The sequence below is a fragment of the Kryptolebias marmoratus genome, linkage group LG8, assembly GCF_001649575.2.
Source record: "Kryptolebias marmoratus isolate JLee-2015 linkage group LG8, ASM164957v2, whole genome shotgun sequence".
Taxonomy (NCBI): Eukaryota; Metazoa; Chordata; class Actinopteri; order Cyprinodontiformes; family Rivulidae; genus Kryptolebias; species Kryptolebias marmoratus.
The window spans coordinates 10,705,944-10,727,546 of NC_051437.1; the positions used below are offsets into that span (position 1 = coordinate 10,705,944).

At 42.3% G+C, this 21,603-nt stretch overlaps 2 protein-coding genes across 3 annotated transcripts in view; one reads left to right on the forward strand and one right to left on the reverse strand.

Moving 5' to 3' along the window:
- Nucleotides 1–10,427, forward strand: part of pacsin1a (protein kinase C and casein kinase substrate in neurons 1a) — a 41,075-nt gene extending 30,648 nt beyond the window's left edge. For both annotated transcript variants that reach the window (XM_017409665.3, XM_017409666.3), the window contains exons 3-10: nt 1,605–1,761; nt 1,856–2,091; nt 3,360–3,515; nt 3,648–3,823; nt 5,792–5,912; nt 6,036–6,142; nt 6,321–6,517; nt 8,209–10,427. In XM_017409665.3, coding sequence (XP_017265154.1) covers nt 1,605–1,761; nt 1,856–2,091; nt 3,360–3,515; nt 3,648–3,823; nt 5,792–5,912; nt 6,036–6,142; nt 6,321–6,517; nt 8,209–8,318 — 1,260 coding nt within the window. In that variant the 3' untranslated portion in view covers nt 8,319–10,427. The remainder of the gene's footprint in view (nt 1–1,604; nt 1,762–1,855; nt 2,092–3,359; nt 3,516–3,647; nt 3,824–5,791; nt 5,913–6,035; nt 6,143–6,320; nt 6,518–8,208) is intronic.
- A 2,324-nt stretch (nt 10,428–12,751) lies between these two features.
- On the reverse strand, nt 12,752–19,965 carry LOC108231908 (protein ILRUN). The gene is made up of 5 exons (XM_017409322.3): nt 19,657–19,965; nt 17,490–17,644; nt 17,173–17,370; nt 14,921–15,234; nt 12,752–14,818 (listed from the first exon to the last, which is right to left on the reverse strand). The coding sequence occupies exons 1-5, from the start codon at nt 19,818–19,820 to the stop codon at nt 14,786–14,788; spliced, it is 864 nt and encodes a 287-aa protein (XP_017264811.1). The 5' UTR covers nt 19,821–19,965; the 3' UTR covers nt 12,752–14,785.
- Nucleotides 19,966–21,603: the final 1,638 nt, after the last annotated feature.

Genomic DNA, 21,603 nt, shown 5'->3' on the forward strand with positions numbered 1-21,603 from the left:
CTCTGCTCCACCTCCTCCCTTCATCATGCACCATGAGCTCACGCCCCCTGCAGGCACTGAAGAGGCGGAGACACTCAGCCTGCTACTGTGCTGCTTCTTCTTCTTCTTCTTTTTTTTAAGGTGGCTTCACTTAAGGTGGAAAGATGTCTGAAATAATAGACCGGCGCCGATTCAAATACGGACACGCAGTATTTCATCATCAATCATTCGTTTATGGCAAAACCTAAAATACTTTATTCCATATGACACTTAGGATCATGTTTTTTGTTTGTTTCTTTCGTTTTTAAAAAAGAACAATCATTCAGCTCAGACCTTGAGAATGCTTGCATCTTTTCGGTACCAATGCAATGTTTAATTGCTTCTTGCCACTCGTGAGATACAAAATTAACAATAATTTGAGCGTGCGGCTCTGTTTAAACCGTGCTGTGGTTTAATCCATTTGAGGTCGATATCGCTGTGCAAGATGGCTCATTAAAGAGGGAATCCCTGAAATGTTTGTTTTTTTTTCTTTTTCCAATGTTTGTGCTTAAAAATTGAACATACATTATGCAACTGAACAAAAACAAAAGAAAAAAAAACAATTTACAGCTTTAGACACATTTTCGTCAAACCTTGTAAATAACATTCCACGTTATGTCATGCAACATTACAAGACGTTGCGAGATCTTTTGGGGCTCAGAGTACGTGTTGAGGACAACTCTCGGCTACCACCACACCAAATTTTAGCTCAGTAGCTTTAAATGTGACTGCATTACAGCCATTATGTGTTGTAGACGTACATCTAACAATTACTTTCTGAGAGTTTCATTTAAACCTGTCCAGTGGTTCATGAGATATTTTGCTAACGGACAAACAGGGTTGATGTCTACAGGTAATGACAACGTTTTCGGCAAAGATCCTGCTGAATGTGTAGCGCTCAGGTTATGTGTTGAGGATGATGCTCAACTACTGCCACGCTAAAGTTTAGATCGATATCTGTAACGCTGGCTGAGTTACAGCCGTTTTTCATTTTGTTTCGGTCAGTTGGCTGTGGCGGCCATCTTGAATTATGTTGACTCTGAAAGTTAATCAGTTGTAAATGTGCACCCAGGGATTATGTTCTGAGTGTTTCACTAAAACGTGTCCTCTGGTGCGTGAGGTATTTTGCTAACAGACACACACACATATACGGCCAATAACACTAAAAAAACAACAAAAAGAAACAAGTGACAGGCATGGGTTATTAAGATAAGTCAAATAAAAAGGTTGTGTTGAAGTCCCTCAGAAATGGGACGCTTTTTTGTCATCCACTTTAGTTCTTGGTTTTTTTTGTTTTGTTTTGTTTTGTTTTTACACAAAAAGGTGTGATTTAAATCAAGCATCTCAGTGATTTTAATCAGGCTATTTATTGCCTGAGACGCAGATAAACCAGCAGGATAGATTTGTTCACTTTGTTGGTGGATTTTAATGTTGCAGACCCATCATTAACCTGGCTTTGTTTCTTGGGCTTGAACACAACTGTGACTGGTTTAATTGTTATTTTTCCTACATCTTCATGGTGGGATAAGACTCTTGAAAGAGCACGAGGTGTTCTCAGTTTCTCGTCTTTTGTGTCTGTTCCTCAGGTGGGGAACTACAAACGCGCCGTCAAGAGATTTGATGACGGCCACCGGCTCTGCAACGATCTCATGGGCTGCCTGCAGGAACGTGCCAAGATCGAGAAAGCCTACGGTGACCAGCTAACCGCCTGGTCCAAGAGATGGAGGCAACTTATTGAGAAAGGTGCAGTTTTGGTTTTGATCACGGTTCTCTAAGGGAAAGAGCTAAGCTCAAAGCTTCCGGGCACTGAATCCGTCGTCCCGTGTGCGCCTCGTAGGTCCGCAGTACGGCTCCGTGGAGAAAGCCTGGCTGGCGGTGATGACCGAGGCCGAGAAAGTGAGCGAGCTGCACCAGGACGTGAAGAACAACCTGCTGAACGAAGACGTGGAGAAAGTCAAGAACTGGCAGAAGGAGGCGTACCACAAGCAAATGATCGGAGGCTTCAAAGAGGCCAAAGAGGCCGAGGAAGGCTTCAAGAAGGCTCAGAAACCGTGGGCCAAAAAGCTCAAGGAGGTGAGACGTACAGATGAGTTTAGTGATCCGCTCGTGTCCCCAATTATCACTATGGCTGTCTTGCATGAATGTAGGAGTCGGTTCAGAGCCAGTCTACTGATTAAAACATCTCTTCGTGTTAAAAAAAAGAAGAACTTAAACGTCCAAGTCCAACCTTTTTAGCATTTTTCGTATCTCATAGCCATCTCTGTTATAGATACAGGTTCCAATAAAATGACATTCAGCCCACCAGTTCACATAAAACCCAATAATCTCTGTAATCAAATGTTACAAATAAAATATTACCAGCAGGGCGGACCTTTGACGCACCAGATCAGAACTCCATAATGTTCCAAATATCAGCATCGACATAGAATCGAACCACGTTTATAGCAGGTCTGTGTCTGATGGTCATTAAAGGCATAAAAAATTCTGTCAGCTGTTCATTTTTGGGGTCTTAATCACTGCTTATTTCATCTGCTTTTCTTCTGCTCTGAACACGGACGGCAGAAATGAACTCCACAAAAATCTGACAATGAAACCCAGTTTAAAGGATTTCTTGGTTGAAACCTATCTGCTGCAGCTGATGAACAGGATGACATAAACAACCCTATTTTAGGCTCATAGAAGTTCCAAAATGCAAATAAATAGAGGTTTTGGTATATGTATATGCAAGGCTACTTGTGTGTTTTGAAAAAGATTTTTACTTATTTTTAAGGGTGTGGTATAAGGGAAGGACTTTCCAGCAGCTAGCCCCTCCTCTAAGAGTCCTGACATTAGTTCAGAAAAAGGAAAATAGCAGCCTAGTCTTGCTAATGTTAACCATAGCAAACTATTCACCGTTACACAATCTTTGTTTGACTTACAGCTGATATTAAAGTGTTTAGTCATAAACTTGGAGCAAGAATTGACAGTAGGGGGAGGTTCACGTAACATCAGTGTTTCAACCAAACCATATAATATGGAATAAAAGACATTCAGCCCCCTCAACCTGTTCTTTTTACTTCTTTTGGGTCCAACTCTACCCCCCGTCAACACAGACTAAAGCTAATGTAACATCTTGCATGCCTTATTCAAAGAAGAAGAAATAAAAACAGAGAATTTAACTCAACACCGTGGTGTAAAAGCTAGCACGCTTGTAAAATGAGTTATACCCATGCGTGTGCTTGCGGAAGGTTGATAAGCTGTGGCGACCATTTTGAACTGAGGAAAGCGGTTCTCCCCTCCTGAGTCTCTTTGCTAACATCCGATTGTGCGTCTGTGACGATGCCTGCCTTTTGGACGTGCAGATGGAGGCGGCTAAGAAGACCTACCACATGGCGTGCAAGGAGGAGAAGCTGGCTGCAGCCAGAGAGGCCAACGGCAAGACTGAGGCTTCCGTCACGCCGGACCAGCAGAAGAAGCTTCACGAGAAAGTGGACAAATGCAAACAGGATATGCAGAAGGTAAAACCCCTCCTCCTCAAAGTCTTCTCGGCTTTGAGAAGGGCAAAGTGTTGTTAAAGGCAGCTCATAAACCAGAAATAACACTGCAGTTGTGTAAAAGTGTTCCCTCTTTTTTTCTTTTTCTTTCCTCAGGCTAAAGAGAAGTATGAGAAGTCTTTGGATGAGCTAAACAAGTGCACCCCGCAGTACATGGAGTGCATGGAGCAGGTGTTTGACCAGTGCCAGCAGCACGAAGTCAAGAGACTGACCTTCCTCAAGGAAGCCTTGCTGGACATCAAACGCCATCTTAACCTCACGGAGAACCAAAGGTTAGCCAGGCCTGGAGGAAACCAGTTCTCCAGTGTCCACCCACAGCTCATTTTCCTCTTGTTCCTCGGAACAGCCGTACTGGTAGCTCTCGGTGTGATTCAGCTGCCTCGGAGAATCTTGTACGTCACAACTGGACCGTCTCTGGCCGCAGCCGACCGTTTATGACCTATAACGTCCATGTACCAGTTCTCCTGTTGCTGCAGGTTCTGTAGTAACCCGTTAGACTTTTATCCAGTCTTCCAGACAAAATGACTCCTGCGGTCTGGACAAGAGGCAAAACTTCGCAGTTATCATAATACTGGCTGGCGAGCTGTTAGCAGCGACTGAGCACACGAAGCAGCAGTACTTAACACACATTTAAAAGCCACACAATAGGTGGCCCTGAAAGCAATAGTTTGGTTTGTTTCTTAAAGTGGGGTTCTGTGGGAAGGTGACGAACAGTTAATATTTAAGGCTTGTGAACAACATAAATTTGGAGAAATAGAGTTTGAATCTGACCAGACAAGCTAACAGCTAGCTCGAGCAGACCCACGGTGGATTGCTGCTGTCTTAAAACAACTGCGATTTATTTATAAACTCTTTACATGACCGTCAATTTCCCTTTAAACAGTTATTTACATATGATTGGATGGTTATTCGCAAGCATCATTACTGGAAGCGGCAGATAGCTGTAGCACTTTCAGCTGGAATGTTATAATGTTTGATTTTGAGGCCGATCTGAGGGCTGTCTGCACCAGGTAAGATGTTAACCGTTCATTCCACAGAACCCCACTTCAGAAGCTCGAAGTGATCATTTTAACCGAGTTCTGTTTGATTTTATAAATGGCTCTGTTGTATTTTAGTCCTCTTCCATAAATCTCACCTCAGCAGATTGAGTTGTGTGGTCTTCCTGGTTCTCCCGCTCCTATCCGGTTCTCTAAACACACCCCGACATTTTCATTGCATAAAACAATCTGCACAGTGGGCACACGAAACATTAATTCACGGAGAAGGACGGCATGCTTCGGCTCTCAGATTAAAATGAAACACATGACAGACACGTTTGGAAGGAATTACTCTGGTTTGTCACATTCAGCACAATTTGCTTCAAACTGATTCATCTCAGCACGGGCATCAACCAGGCGCGCATTTCTTTCATTAGCTGTCAGATTCCCAGCTCTAATTAACTGCGCGTTCAGTCAATGGCGTCTCTGCCCAAATTAATTCTGCTCATATTATGGGTTGTCTAATAAACACAGAGAGGAGCCTTGGCGAGCAGGTTTTCACGTCCTCTAAATCAACCTGCCAGCTTTGCTCACCTTCAGTGTTTTGCACTGAATGAGTTCATCAACCTCAAATTTAGATTTTTTTAGACAATCTTTACACTAAACAACCATAACATTTTTCCACTTATATTTACACATGAAATGGAGTAGGATGAATATATATTTTGTTCCAATTTGCAGGAGTTTAGGTAAAGTTTGGCAACATAAGTGAGAACGCTTTGGTAAAATGTGGCAAAATTCCAACCAAATACCTTTAGAGGATACATTGCTCATTTTTAAGGTGATTTTCTGTCAAATAGTTCTCTGTAGTTAGTATTTTATCAGCCGTGACATCAGTCATCGAGCAGAGAGTGTGGAGAAAAGGGCAGAAGTCTTTGCCCAGGCTAGACTAATGGCTAACCAAACAAGGGCCTGTTTTATATGTTTTTTTTAGACCGGTAAAACATGTCATACAAAAGAACACTATAATAGCTAAGATTAAACTGTTTGTTTAGTTTGTTGTAGTTTGACAGAACATCACTTAAAAAAAATGACCGGACTACCCCTTTAAGCATTTAAAGGCTTTAGTTTGTGCAGAAACGTCCTCTCGTGACCCAGCTCCAGATCTCACTTTCAGTGGGAGCCGGTGCCAAATTGGCAGCGATCTCACGTCCCCGCTGTCCCTTTCATGGTCTCCGTTTGTCCCATTTTTCCTCTCCTCAGCTACGCCACAATATACAGAGAACTGGAGCGCCAGATTCTGGGTGCAAACACGCAGGAGGACCTGAAGTGGTTCAGCAACAACCACGGCCCAGGGATGCCCATGAACTGGCCTGCGTTTGAGGTGCAGCTTCGACCCTTTGAACTAAACACACACACACACACACACACACACACACACTCAAAGCAAAATTTCCTGGTTGAATCTAATTGGCTTTCATGGCTTCGTTCACACTGTTTACACTAGGAGTACAACCCAGACCAGGCAGCAGCTCCTCCAAAGAAGAAGAAACCAGACGGAGCCCCACCCACTCCGAGCACCGACCATGTGGCTCCACCTGGTGACCGAAGCAGGTCAGTTCTGGGATTCATTTAACATTAAATCAGTCAGTACCCTAAAATATTTCAAGAAATTACTAGTTTTTTTATGTTCTACTATGTTACGCTCAGAGCTGTAAGGAATTTTGATATATTTGGAGCGGTTTAGCATTAAATTTCACCCAGCCTTCCCCCCCTCACCTCCTTCCTCCAGCGTGAGCAGCTATGACAAGAACCAAGCTTACTCAGCCGAGTGGTCCGACGACGAGCAGCCCACGACGTACTCGAGCAACGAGAACGGAGGGAACAGGAACTCGTTCGAGGACGACTCCAGCACCGGGAAAGGGGTCCGCGTGCGCGCCCTTTATGACTACGAGGGCCAGGAGCAGGATGAGCTCACCTTCAAAGCAGGTAATTGTCCACGGACACAGCAGGCGACACGGGGAACGGGATCATAGCTGCGGTGGGCAGAGCGAGGAGGGTGAGGCGAAGACGACAAGCTGCAGCGTAATGATGATGCAACTCTGCCTCGATTTATGTTCTGAAGCTCCCTTCCTTTGTGGCAAATAGCAGTGATTAGTCAATAATAAGCACATAGAAAACAAATTACAGGCTCTTTGCACCAATTAACTCAAGCTGTTTCTGGAACGGTCCAAAAAGTGCATTAGAGGTCTGCACACTGGCATGAATAATGATTTAAAACAAGCTATAGATGGGAAAACAGCAACTGAACAAACAGCTGTGCGTCTTCCTCTTCTGTCCCCTCTGACCACTAAGCTTTTCAGTCATATAGTTTGGATTGATAAATACTGTAATCTCTGACATATCTGACCATGACTGGGAGCAGAAACACATGCAGACGGAAAATTCTCAGAATACTGTAGGAGCTTGAAGGGTCAAATTAATGTATGACATTCAGTGAGAACGCTTCATATGAATTACATGTTGTGTAACTTTAGGTTTTTACAAAAGGCCAGAATAACACACTGCCTTTTTTTCCCAAATCAGAAGGGATGGATAGTAGTGAGCTGAGTGGTGACTTTACGTATGCAGCGTCATGCTGTTTGGCCTTTGGTCGCAGCCAAACTCTTGCTGTCTGATAGAGCGCGTCTCCACCCAGACTCCGTCCTCCACGTCCTCCTTTTACACAGGTGGACTCTTCGAGTTACCACTAACCAAAGTGGTGAGTTTGTCCGACTGTGGCATCAGTTGTTTTGCTTTTGAAACCGTCTCAAGAGTTTTTTTTCCTGGTCCACTTGTTGTCTTTTTGGGAATTTTATAACCGAGCCTATTTCTGAACCTGAAGTTACACTTTCTGCATCTGTGCTGCATTATAGAGCCTGTATACGGGATGATATCCCCTCTCAAACGCTTGTGGGCTATTCCATCAAGTGAAAAGCAAACCCATTTCTCCCCTCCACATTTCTGAGACCCTTTCAGTCCACTGTGTGGTGCAGCCCCATCTGGCATTTGTCAAACCTGTCAAATTGCCAGTCTGAGCCTCCTCCGCAGAGCTCTCTTACTGGCTCTGGCTTTATTTGCTATGAAAATGTTATTTTTATTTATTTAGTTCTATTTTTTTTTCCTTCTGTGTGAAATTGAGGTCACAGCAACCTCCAAGAGATTATATTTATAGGCTGGTCAGACTGTATCCTGCCTGTGCTTCGAACTTTTTTCCCTTTATTTTTAGGCACAGAGGAACAGTTAAAGGAAGGAAAGCATTGGTTTTTCAGTGCAATTCATTCCTGCGAGTAATAACAAAGTTCTCTCTCAAAGCAATGATTGAAGTGTTGTTCTGTAGAAAGGTTATGAACAATTAATACCTTACTTGTTGTAGATGTCTCTTTCAGGAACCTTGGTTTGTAGAAACAGTTTATTTTCTAACTGAGAGGGGTAAAGACTTAAAATCTGAAAACCACTGATGGCTGTTCATACAGTTCACTTATCCGGTGTATTAACGTGCATCAGCTGGTGTCGCTTAAACTCTAAAGTGTAAAAAAACATGCCTCCTACAAACATCCGGCCTTTAGGTTTGCATGTGCTGTTGGACGGACCGGAGTGTGTCGTCATGCGCTGACTGAACGGTGATGTGTCCCCGACAGGTGACGAGCTGACCAAGATTGAAGATGAAGACGAGCAGGGCTGGTGTAGAGGTCGCTTGGACAGCGGCCAGGAGGGACTGTACCCAGCCAATTACGTCGAGCCAATCTAGTGGCGCAACTTGGACAAAGACATGCCGCCGAAGGCAGCTTGAACCGTCCCGTCCAACTGTACCCGCACATAGCCAGAGACTTAAGAGCAACACATCCCCTTGCCCCACAGAAGAGCCAAGCAATCTCGCCTAAATAAAACTTAGTAAGCTAAAAAAAAAAAAAAATATCATTAATAATAATAAGACACTGTATCAGTATAACATATTTTATCCAGCATTCAGGGGTGGGTGGACTAACAGATTATTCCAGAGTAAACGCACTCCGCTGTAACATCCAGGCAGTGCAGGAACACATCGCTTCTTCATGTTGCTGTATTTATGACCCAATGCAGCTCATTATATCTCACAGTGTTCGACAGTGCGCTCCCTTGGGAAGGAGGGAAGAGAATAGAATCAGTTTTACCCATCTAACAAAGACGAGCTTCTCTAACCTGCATTGTATATATACAGTGTGATGCCATTTTGTGTAGCATTGTTAATGCTGTGTACGTCATTCTTACAACGGGAATGCTGTGTAGTGTTAAAAGTACCACAGACAGTATCCTTTGTTCTGTTTTGGTTTTTGGTTCTTTTGTTTTTCTTTTTCTTTGCAGTTTGGTCCAGCCTCTTTTTCCAGTGTGTGTGTGTGTGTGTGCAGTGCTTCGTGTTTTGAACTGTTTCTGAACTTGCATAGCAGCATGCGCTATGCAAAAACTTTGCATTCCCCCCGTGTCCCGCAGCCTGGTTTGGGCTACAACTCGATGCAACACATTGGACCACAGATGCAGCATTGCAGGCTTCTGGACATGCACGCACTTGTGATTTCACAAGAAAATGCTTCTCGATGAACTGAAACTTTACATGTGGGTTTTTTTTTTTTTTTGTTATTTTGGAGTTTTTTTTCCCTGACATCTGTGTCATCTTCAGCATTGTAAATCCTTTGACATCCTCATGCAAAAAAAAACAAAAAACAAAAAAAAAACATGGAAAGGATTTATGATTTACTGCAGAAGCTTTCACTGATGCTTCAAACAAATTCGGTCTCACTTTAATCAACTTCTGCTCACGAGACACACGTGTGATACATTCCCTCAGAGCCGAGCTGGATCGAGTCATTGCGAGGGTGCCGCCGCCGCCGCTTTATAAGAAGGACGTGTTGAACCGTATCTGAGCCTGAGACTCTTTCCGAGAGCAAAAAGGCCAACGGGGACATGTTGAGACATTACTGTGCAACAGGCTACTGTCCGAAGACAGACACCTCTCCAACAGGACATGAATGTACTAGTGATTGGGCTTAAGAGAGGCTCCAAACATCGTCATAAGACGCCCTCTCTAACTAAATGCACTAGTTATGTGGCCCGTTTCCCTGCTGAGCCAAAGAACGACCCAGTAACTATCAGTTTTCTCTTCATGCATATCTTATGTGAAACTTCGCTGAACTCGTAGTTGCTTCCCAGGCCACCCAAAACTTCCTATGTCTACAACACCTGCTAAATAACACTTGACCCAGTGCATCATATGGTGTTTTTTTTAAAAAAAAAAAAACCTTTAATCATTTGCTCTCTAAAATTGCATTTACCGCAGGACTTTGCATTCATCAAACATCAATTAGCGAGTTGTCTTGTTACTAGTTGCACCTAAATCTCTGATTAGATTGGGGGGTGGTGGTTTGAAAATGCTTCTTTTTAGTAACTTAGACATAAAGGTCATTGGACTTGCAGAGGTCAGATGTGTTTAGCTGTGTCCGAAACAGGATTTGCACAGATTTTGCTCTCTCTCTCTCTCTCTCTCTCTCTCTCTCTCTCTCTCTCTCTCTCTCTCTCTCTCTCTCTCACTCACACACACACACACACACACACGAGGAGAAACACATCACCAGCTTACAAGGTGTGTCTTAGATTACAGCTGTCCAGCATAGCAAAAACTATTTGTGTTGTCAGACTGTCCCACATACTCCGTGCAAACAAACAAACACACACACATGCAAAGACACAGGTTTTAAACCAACAACGATACACACAAGTTCAAACACATAATCTAGATCACCAGGTTATCATTTTTGGGGTAAAAACCATCTTTATCATCCAGTGTGTATGAGTTGTGTAAATGTAATGAAAAAGTTGTAAAAAACAAAAAATATTTATATATATTCATATATATATAAACGAATAAAAAAAATTGCAAGTGATTGACTATTAAGACAAAATGTAGTGTTATACATGTTAATGTGTTTCATTCAGTTACAGCAATGGAAAACATATTAATAGTATGAATTTTATTGCAATGGAGTTGTCAGTGTATCATAAAAGGCGTGACGTTATCCCACGCTGTCAGATTTGTATATGATGATGTAATTTAAAGATTATATTCTATTGTATCTGTACATCTGTGTTGAGTTGAAAATGAGACCTATGTTGAGACAGTAAAAAGGTGTACATGTAAAGGCTTTTTTTTATGTTGACCTCTTCTTTATGCACACAGGGGGATGCAGCTCACATTGTGGATCAACCCCGTATTAACGGTCTAGAGACGATGTATGTTCATAGTTAGTGATGTACTTTTATCTCCTAACTGGTGTAGTGCCTGTTCATCTTGGTGTAACAAGAAGTTCATTTAAATATGCATAAAGGTGATTATGATCACGGATAATAATGACCATAGTTATATATTTAAAAAAAAAAAGATCCAATTTGCTGTGATGGTGTCAATATTGCAATATTGATTTGAAAGGGAAACAAGTTTGTTGCAAAACAAAAACAAAAAAAAACAACCCAAAACGGCACTGTCTGTGTGTTTTTTTTGTGTGTGCATTCACGTGATTTTGAGTGAATTTTCCATGTTGCCCTAATCAAAGAGACACGCAGAATGCTTCGTGAGGACTGACACATAAGATCGACTTTAGGGATGTTGTGAGGTTCAGTTGAAGGATTATGACCAGTTACTATCTTATCTGCTGTGTGTAGCTCTTTGAGTGACCTCAGTCGGGAGGATTCATTTAAAAATAGGCTGAACACAGCCAAGACCAAAACTTAATTACTGTTCTCCTAAAACAGCTTCAATCTACAAACTTTCATGTTATTTACCTGGTATTCTATGGTTATTGACACATGCAAACAGCATCAGCAGGGAGACATAGCACTTCTTTTGCAGCCTGCGGTCAATTTTAGCAGCAATTTCGCAATATTCTTTTGCCAAATGACCATGATGTAAAGGTTTATAAAATAAAGTTTGGATAAATCACTTTAGAGTTTTGAAGTTTGGAGTTGTTTGAAGGTGGCTAAATCAGCTTTGGCAGTGGGTCCATCTAGACTAGCAATTATTAGCTGACCAATACGGTCCAAGCTAATAAATATTTTTGCCAACCTCTACATTACCATCTGTTTGGCATTACACGGTTATTCCAACACAAAAATCACAACAGTCCTGGCAGATGTGCTGCACAGGAAGTACAGCAGAGAGCTGCCGCTGCTGCTACTGTTTGTAATTTTAATTAACTATTGATTTCTACAATAATAACCAAGTACCGTATTTTCCGGACTATAAGGCGCACTTAAAAGCCTTAAATGTTCTCAAAAAATGACAGTGTGCCTTATAATCCGGAGCACCTTGTATATGTAAGAAGTTGTAATGTTTTAGTATGACTTTAGTGAACTACAAAGCTGCTCTGCTCTCAGCATTAAGGCTCAGTTATAGTCGCTCAGGGCTCTGCGCATGGAGCGTGAACCTGAGCGAGAGGTGGAGGCGTTTATACTTGACTCTTACGTCGGTGCAGTATTCTTTCGTGAGTTTTGAATCGTTTGATTATCTTTGTGATCTCTCATAGAGGGATCATATAAATGCTGATACAGGCGAACCAGCTCCGCTAGAGCACCAACATCCTCCATTTTGAATGGAGCGGGGCACGCACGGTCCACGCGAAGTTAAAAGAATTGGGAGGTGCACGACGATGGGCCTTATAGTCCGGTGCAATTTATATATGACAAATGTTCAAAAATGGGCCATTCATTGACAGTGCGCCTTATAATCCAGTGAGCCCTATAGTGCGGAAAATACGGTAATGCAAAACTTACAAAACTATAAAGGTTTATTTAATAGCACTGACGTCAACCACTATGACTTTTTTTTTTGTTTGCTGGAGTTTAATTTGGCAGCAATCCACTTTAGCCTTGGGCCCGCTAAGATTAGCCGTTAGCTTCTAAGTTTGGTCCAAACTAAAGCTGCTCAACGAGCCATCTACAGCAGGTAAGATATTAATTGCTCATGAGCCCGACCCAGGACCCCACTTAAGGAGGATTTTATAAAATTATCAATCACAAACCTGTCTGAGAACATATTCTTTGGAAAAACATTGAAACATACAGTAAAAACTCTACATATAAGATGTGGGAGTATATTTTAGATGGATGGATGGATGGATGGATAGACCTCATGAACAAAGACACGGTTCAAGACTGTAGCTTTCAGTGATAATTTAATCTTACAAACATTTATCACACATAAGAAATGAACTTTCATCTGTTTGCACGTCCTCACTTGCATACATGTGCTGCTGTGTGAGTCTAATGCCAACTGATTCACCCTGTGGTCTGGCCAGTGGAAACTTCAGACACGACACGAAGAGAACAACACAAACCGACGGTGACGACCTCTACCAGCAGGGAGAAACGCGAATCATCCAGGTTTTCAGCTGACCGTGCATCCTGATGTCCAACACATGAGCCACAGAGTCCTTGTTGTTGTTGTTGTTTATTATTATTATTATTAGCTGGTATCGTCATTGCGTGGCGCCTTTACGCTACCATCGAGCGCGAAGGCCTTCCGTCGCTGCTGTGGTCCGCTGAAACCTTTTTTTTTTCCCCCGGGAGCTCTCAGTCCTCGTGGAGGAGCAAATACCGCAGAGCCTTTCTCATGGAGGCCGGACAACTCAGTGCATAGATTAGCCAGACGGTAAGTATGCGGTGACAGTTCTGTGTCCTGTTCCTTTGGGGGGGGCAGAGAGAGTTGAGGCATGATCAAATCTGTAAGCGTTGAATACAGAACTTTCCTAACAGTCTCAGGGCGACGCCGACTAAAGTGCCAGCTCAGCTCAAACAGATATGGATTATTTTTTAGCAAACAAAACGGAACAAATTCATAATTCTCTTCTACATTCATGAGATACATTCAAATTAAACGTTTCATTTCAAAGACAGAGAAGTCAATTTCATGGCAAACGGACTAAAAGTGTTTTATTTCCACTGGTGTTTGTATTCATCAATCTCCACAGGGCGCCTCAGTTCAGTTCTTCCTAAGCCTGACCAAGCTCCTAATTTATTGTCCTCGTACTGAACTTCATACAAGGACAAATAAATCTATTTATCTGTCGTACGCGGAGCATCGTCAGCCAAATATCCAGAGGCTCCTCCTCTGTAAAGTGGTTTGAAATCCAAACCGGCTCACGTTTCAGACGCGGCTTGTGACCGGCTGGTCCAGGTAAGCGTCCGTTTCACGGAGCCACACTAACGGAGGCGGTTGAACCCGAGCTTTCAGACCCATCTGGGTAATTTAAGGCCTGAAACTGAAAATTAATGTCGATCCAAGCAAGAGCCTGAAACAAACACCGATGCTAAATTTTGTACAACGCGACCCTATTTAATCTTCACGCTCCGTCGAGGTGACGGCAATAATTCCAACTGATATAAAACAAAAAGACAAAGTAAACGTCACTGCTTTGCCGTACGGTGATTTAAAGTTAACTGCATTGAGTCCATCTCTTCTGTCTTCCTCCAGCTGATGCCACACGTCCGACAGTGGGGAAAGACACGCACTGCTTCTGATAAGAAAACTTCGGGGCTGTTGCATGAATCGTGATAAAACTGGGCTTCGGATGGGCCTCTTGAAAATGTTTCCCCTTTTAAAAACGCTGCGCTAATAACCGAGCTCGAAAAGCCAAAAAAAACTACATTTCGGTGACGGTCTATAAGATTAGGTGCTGAAGAACCCAGGGGAGTCCATAAATCTATTCAACGGAGCAGAAACCGGAGAATCAGTTGGCAAAATTAATGGCTTGAACTCCAAAAAGTCTTTTTTTTGTTTGTTTTCTTTTTTTCCCAGGCTGCACACACATCTACACAAAAAAGCTCTCAAACACTCTCTCTCTCCTGACGTCACGCTTCCATGTGCACCTCTTCAACGACGACAACAACAACAAAAAAAGAAGAAGAAAAGAGAAAAAAAAACCAACAACATGTTCACTCAAAAGAATCGTAGCACTCATTTTGTTTTAACTTAGCATTCACTCATGCATACAGTGGGATGTTGGTTCAGCTGCACATCAGGAGCGTTGGCCTCTGGATTCGCAAAGTGTGACTGGATTTTGCATAAAGTGTTTTTGATCTCCTCACTCCACCATGATAAAGCTTCTTGGTTTGTTTGTTTTTTTTCTTAGTGGTGTGACAAGATTCCAGAGGTACGGTTTAATGCTGCCTAAACTCTGACAAGTCCCATGATTAAGAGTTCCCAAAAGGTGAAGGCTCCTGTATCTGTAAGGAAAAAAAGAACAACAGTCGTCAGAATGCAGACGGGTGCACGGTTTCCCCGTTTTCATTAGACTTGGAGCTAAAATGTTACAGCCTGTGTTGTACCTGGTTACACGAGACTACCGATAAACTGCTTTGAAGACGGTTTGCTACTATGTCCACTGAGCTGTGTGAAAGTCCGTTCTGGTCCTGCTGCAGCTGCCGTGGGCTCCCCTCTGTGACTGTGTTGCTGCTGTCGCTGTGGAAGTGGTTGTTGTTGCTGTTCGGGCACTTGCTCTTCACCGGCGACGCGAAGGGGTTGTAGTCTCCTTCCAGGCTCCGGTGAGGCTGGGTGTTGAACTCGGCTTGGAAGGACGAAAGCTGCTGCGTTACGCCGAGTAGGCCGCCGACCTCCACGCTCAGGATCACCCAAATGACATCTGTCAAAAAAAAACAAAACAACGAACTAAGTCCTTTCTTGTACAAAGCCACAAACACGTTGCTACAGAAGGAAAACGTGTAGAAGCTTCTATCAAAGTATTAATCAGTTACAATCGCTCAGACTGTCTGGCAGGTAGTCTAAAATAAATAAATATAACTGCTAAATGTAAATTTTACCTTTCTGCGATTACTTATTTTACATGCATTTTGTGAATTTTCTCCTGTTGGAGCATTAATCACTAAAACTAATGAATCTTACTTTGATTTCAAGGCCTTCAAAGGGTCCTCAGGGTTCTAATAGTTGAACTAAATTACCTGCTGATTATGAAATATTGCCTTCTACATCTAAAATATCGTATGTGGTCACACGGTAAATCAGTGTCAGATAGAACCTTTCAATGATTGCTGAGACAAATGGGGAAACGGCCGTTACATCACAAGCAGCCTCATAAGGCGAGTGGCTTTCCCTGAATATTCTGAAGGGAGACACATTACAGGAGAGATCACCTTTTCTATGGCTGAAAGCACAAATGTTGGCGTCTGGGGCTGCCGTCAACGCAACAGCTCCAGAGAAACTCAACCCCGGTGCTTTGTTTGGGGCCGGCTACGTTTAAAATGAATCGAGCAGATCAGACTTGCGTCCCAACTCTGACCGAAAGAATTCACGTCGCATTCACTGCATCGCCGCAGCGGGACGTCGGAAACTCTTTTGTTACCAATTCTGCTTTGCTGGTTAAAAGCAAATCGTCATCAGCAGGTCTGTAGGTCACTCAGCTTTGTTGGAATCTCCAGTTTCCCATTTTGATGTTTAAGTGCATTAATGGTGGAATCTCACTGGGCTGCGACTGTTGGAGACTAGCTCGCTAACGGCGTTCACGAGGGAGTCTCCCAAATGTCTCAAAACGTTCGAAGGGGTTGTCAATTTGCTTGCGTGAGTCGACCAGTGAGATACGAACGGTAGCAGAAATCACAAAACTAAAGAGTGAAATCTGTTTTAAAGTAACCTGCAGAACGAACAAATCTTAACGTAAGCGACGCAAAGGGAGAGAGTGACAATAAAAACCAGAGTTTACAGTCGATGTGAGACAGTGGTCTCTTTAGATATAAACTTACTTCAGATCTGTGGCTGCTGTGTTGTGTGTTCACAGCTTGGACCGATTCTGACTAAAACAACAGAATTACTGACCATCTGTAGCTTGACTGCAAGCAGAAAAGGTCAGTTTTGGTGGAATAAAGCTTCAAATCAGTTTGAGTTTGTTATTTCTGTGTGTGTGTGCATGTGTGTGCTACTGCAAACTCTCAGGCGAGGAACTGTAGGCTTTCTTCTACAAAAATAACATGATTCGAGGTAACTGAGTGCAATTAATGTCTGCAAGAACTTTAAAGACTCTCTCCCAATGAAAGAGATGGGACGTAGTGGAGCTGTACTTGTCATTTTGTACCTTAGAATCAGCTACAAAAATAAATAAAAATCTCTAAACGTGGCTGAAAAGAAAGGTGCTCAAACATTTTCTTAAGACTTTAGAAAATTTACCAGCATTTGAAATAGGCCATTACATGTTTAATTTAGTAATGAAGCCTTAAGCTTTTTTTTTTTTTACACAAGCAAAAAGGGACTAAAATGTTTTAGGACACTCTCTATGTGGTCAACTCCATACAGTTGTGTCTTCTTGACTTTTCCCAGCCAGTTATTTAGTATCAAGTCTGCACAAAGTCTGAATGAGATCACATAAGCAACACAAAGAGATCATTTAGAGAATTCAGAGCAAGCAAAGGTGCATCCTGACTATTACTTCATTTTACCTATCTGTTATTTGTTTTATAATTTCCTGCCTTTTTGTCGATATTGAACGTGTTTAAACCCCCTGTGCTGTGGACTTCAGAGTAAAAACTAGAGGTGGTACATAATTGCAGCAGTGTAGGTTCACTGTCTTTACCTCCGTAGAAAAGGCCTGTAGCTGTGCACATTCTCCACTGGCCCTGGTACATGCCAGGAGACACGGGGCTGTGCATCTGCACGCTGACGTCGGTCATTTCCTGGGGATCTAAAGCGCGCACCATCACCATGTTTACGTGGCCGAACTGATCGCCGCCGACGTACTTCAGAGAGACACCAGGAGGCCACGATTCTGAGCCTGAAAAACACACACACACAAAGGTGTTGACCTCATCTGACACGTGACTGTAATTATTTTCCTTTGTAGGACCTGGAGTCTGCCTTCTGTACATCACGCAGCTGCTCCAGCTAGCTTACCGGTGTTCTGTATCCTCCAGGTCTTTGTGAACTGTGTGTCGGGTGGGACGGATTCGCCCTCTCCGATTGTCACGTCTTTCACGAAAGACATGCATGGCGCGCTGATGTTGGGGCTTTCAAAGTCATAGTAAGCTCCGATGGCAGCCTGTAAGTTCCTAGGACACAAAGAGGGAACGGAGAAAAGCGGAAATCCAGATGATCAAGACAGATTCCAGCACAAAAATCAGACAGAATGTATTTATATGAGTTTTTTCCAGCGGCATTTAAGGACTATTGTCGTTATGGAAAAATCCCTTATTTAAATCATTAAGGTGGACTAGCGACCTGCCCTGGTTGGACCCTGAATGCCTGTCGTGACAGGCCCCAACCCCTGCGACCCTGAACACAATGAGGCAAACACAAAACAGCTGATAAATGGGTGAACGATTTCATCAATTACTCCGGGAAAAGGTTTACACTCATTTCTTGAACAGTCTGACACCCAAAGATGTTCAAATTACAACTTCGTCAGACAAAACACGATTATTTTAAAGCATCTGAGAAAGTAGGACTGTACGCTAAGGCAACTCAGAGTTATGGTGTTAAATCCTGACCCCATAGTTTGTATTTTGGTCATTTTTCTCTGGTAGATGAGGACTCACTGGGATAAAGTAACACTGCGCTTTTTCTTCCTTTTCCAAATGTTGAATATCCATTGCTAAAAATGTGTTTTGTAACAAGAATTATTTAATAAAATGTCCTGTTGAGATGAGTTTACACTTGAGGACATTGTGGCACATTTTCCCACATTAGATTTTCTTTTTTTAATCACAGAAGGAACCCGACAAACACGGCAAAGTCGTTTTCAGAGTCCACTTTTAGCCAAATGTTGTCATATTTCTACATTATTTCCTTTTTTTTAGCTTGTCCTTCTGTTATGGTTTAAGTGCAATGTTTATCTTATCTCGGGGTGTTTAACTTCCAACAACCAACGACGCTGTGATAGTGGGCTGCTGATATTAACGTAACAAAATCAATGCAAAGCCGAGCACCAGCAGGAAGGTGGAAAAGGATAATAATAACTTGCATTCACAAGCTTCCTGCTGCGTTCGCGCTGGAACGTAGCTGAGATTATTTCAGAATGACCAATCCTCTCTTAAATATTTTCATTTTCACACCTGAGTGTCATTCTGAAAGTAAGCCACTGGTGTTGTGTGGGGAAAAGCCCCCCTATGAAGAAGAGTTGAATTGATAGCATTTGCTTTTGTTTGTTTCTTTGTTTTTAACTCTTGCAATTCTTTGTTTGAAACACATAAATGGTGTTAAGATGAGGTGTGTGTGTTTGTGTGTGTACAGTACATGTTTTTTTTTTTCCACAGGGGCTGCATATGTTAACAAACTAGCCAGAATAACAACTAACAAAACAAGTAAACAAACAAATAAATAAACATTGTGAAAAAAAAAATTAATACGGGTAATGTATCACAACAAAAGGACAAGTAAGACAAACTTTAAGTAGCTAAACAAGTCTACTTAAAAAGGCGACGGGGATATTTTTACGGCAGGGATACTTTTTTCGGCACAACACCAGCAAACAAATTCGGTCGAAACAAACAAAACAAACCCCAAAATAAACACATTTGTCAGCCATTCTGTGTAAACAAATACCTATCTAGACTCTGCCTAAACCTAGTGGGTTTAAATTAATCCAGACTACCCATTAACAAAAGGGCAACATGAGTGAATGCTGGCCGATTATGCAATAAATTGAAGCTACTGTTGCGCTCCTACAAGCTAATATTGGATCATATTTGATTAGCTGTAACACAAACGCCAGACGTCTGAGACTTTGTTCGCGTAACACAATCGAATAACAAAGTTAAAGAGTGGTTTTAACAGGTATGCAAATGTGTGTATGACACAGGCAATCAAAAGTCAACCACACTGACTCAGCTAGTTACGTTACTACGACGTCGTTAGCTGTCACCGTGGTCCCGTTAATATGTCGGTTCAGTGTCACAAAAAGGCTTACACCTTCCGTATTTTATGTTATTTCATTTTTATTTATTTATTTTAGTCGATTTATATTTAGACAGCTAGAGCAGCTGCGCGCAAAGCTAGCCGTACAGAGCTGCTACTCTATTCGCCCCCGTCCGTCAGCAGGCCCTCGTCGAGTCCCCGGGCTCACCAGTTCGTCATGTCCAGGAAGAAGGCGCACCCAGCCGGGTTCAGCTGAAACCCGAGGAGCCGCTGGAACTCCGAGATGAGGATATCTTTGTCCGTCGTGCCCATGCAGCTGAATTTCTGCATGAGCTCCTGGTCCAGGTCCAGGTCCAGGTCCATGCCCTCCATGACGGATTCGATCTGGCAGAGAGAGACACACACACACACACTCTGTCTCTCTCTCACACACACACACACACAACACGGGGGGGCTAGGACAAATTTACACCGAGGCCTCGGCTTGTCATAACAAAACTCAACAACAGGGCCGAACGCGCAGGTCACGTGACCGAGGAGGGGCCGGCTGAGGGAGCTCTGCCTGAAGTTATTGGCTGTTCGGGGCAGGTGTCAGACTTCCTACAGTCCGATAACACGGTTTATAAGAAATAAAAGCAAAAACTCACTGATCCAGACTTGTGTTTGCCATTTAGGTTATTCCTAAAGCCACCCTTTCGTGACTTGAATACCACCTGCCTCCATGTTTGAGGTGCAGCTTTAAGATTTCAGTGTCTCCAACAGTGTCTAAATAATCACCGAAGTCAGCTCATGACAGTCAAACCTGGACATCAGGGAACCTGCTCTAATCTACAGGGCCTACAAAAAGTAATGGACGTTTTAACCTTTTATTGCTGTTATAAATCAGTCGTTTATGTTGGCCTTTATGACAAGAGTAACCCTCTTCAATGACAAAGTAAAATTAAATTTCTACAAAGTAACGCTAAAAATAAAAACAACGATGTAATGTCAAATAAGTGACTGCATACATATTCACCCCCTTTACATTGTCTGTCCTAATTCAACTCAGAGAAAAGATTATTAAAAAGTACAAGTCAGAGGATGGATACAAAAGGATTTCCAAGGCCCTAAACATCCCCAGGAGTTCTGTTCAATCCATCATCAAGAACTGGAAGGAATATGGGACGTGTGTAAATCTACCAAGAGCAGAACGTCTTCAGAAACTGAGTGAAGAAGGAAGAACAGTGAGAGAGATCACCAAGACCCCTGTGATTCTGAAGGAGATCTGCTTCAGCAGGTGAGATGTACAGACTGAGCAACAACACGGTTCTTCTGCAGACAGCGTCAGATTGTCCTCTAGGATTTCCCTTTCCAAGCCCTCCAGGGCCGGCTGCCAAGAAGCACTTGACCATGGAGTCTTGCACATGCTATTTGGCAAACTCTAGTCAAGATTTAATCTGAGTTTTCTTCAACAGTGTCTCTCTCTTTGTCACGCTCCCATAAAGCTCAGGCTGGTGAAGAACCTGGACAGCAGTTGTTGTAGCTCAGTCTGTCCATCTCACCTGCTGAAGTAGAACTCCTTCAGAGTGGTCCAAAGAGGTCAAAAGATCTGAAATAGTGAAAAGGATTTGATTTGTTCAGGATTACAGAATTTGATTAGTGAAAGAGAATTATCACTATAGTATAGTTTAGTTTTAAGAACCTTAGATTATAAAGTATTATTTCAGTACATTTTGATTGCATACTTGTGATATGACGTTTTTTGACGTGTCTACAACTGATCTGCATTAAAATAGTTTAAAATGTATGCAAAACAAATGATTTTTTTCTGTGGCTGAATCGATTTTGGTGTGAAATGCAATCATTGATCAACTATTTTTAAACTATTCTATAAGTATTCAAACTCAAATAAAGGATGAGGAACTGCATAATAACACGCAAGATAAAAAACAACAACAACAACAAAAAAAGTAAAACATTTTATGGTCGGAAAGGCCAATATGAAAACAAACAAACAAAAAACAACCAAATGTTTTTCTTGCAAATAGGTAGTTAGATAGTTTGGCCTTTGTAATAAAAAAGTATGTGAATGAATAAATAAATATATAATTATAAATATCAATAGGACTTTTTTTTACTGAATTCTGTAAATATTTGGAATAAATAAGGTTAGTAA

Excerpts from the sequence above, each read along its gene's own strand:
- LOC108231908 (XM_017409322.3), bottom strand. The coding sequence starts at position 19,820 with ATGGAGGGCATGGACCTGGACCTGGACCTGGACCAGGAGCTCATGCAG. Across the intron at positions 17,371-17,489 it reads CTGGAGGATACAGAACACCG|GCTCAGAATCGTGGCCTCCT; the intron begins GTAAGCTAGCTG and ends TGTGTTTTTCAG. Across the intron at positions 14,819-14,920 it reads CGGTAGTCTCGTGTAACCAG|ATACAGGAGCCTTCACCTTT; the intron begins GTACAACACAGG and ends TTTTCCTTACAG.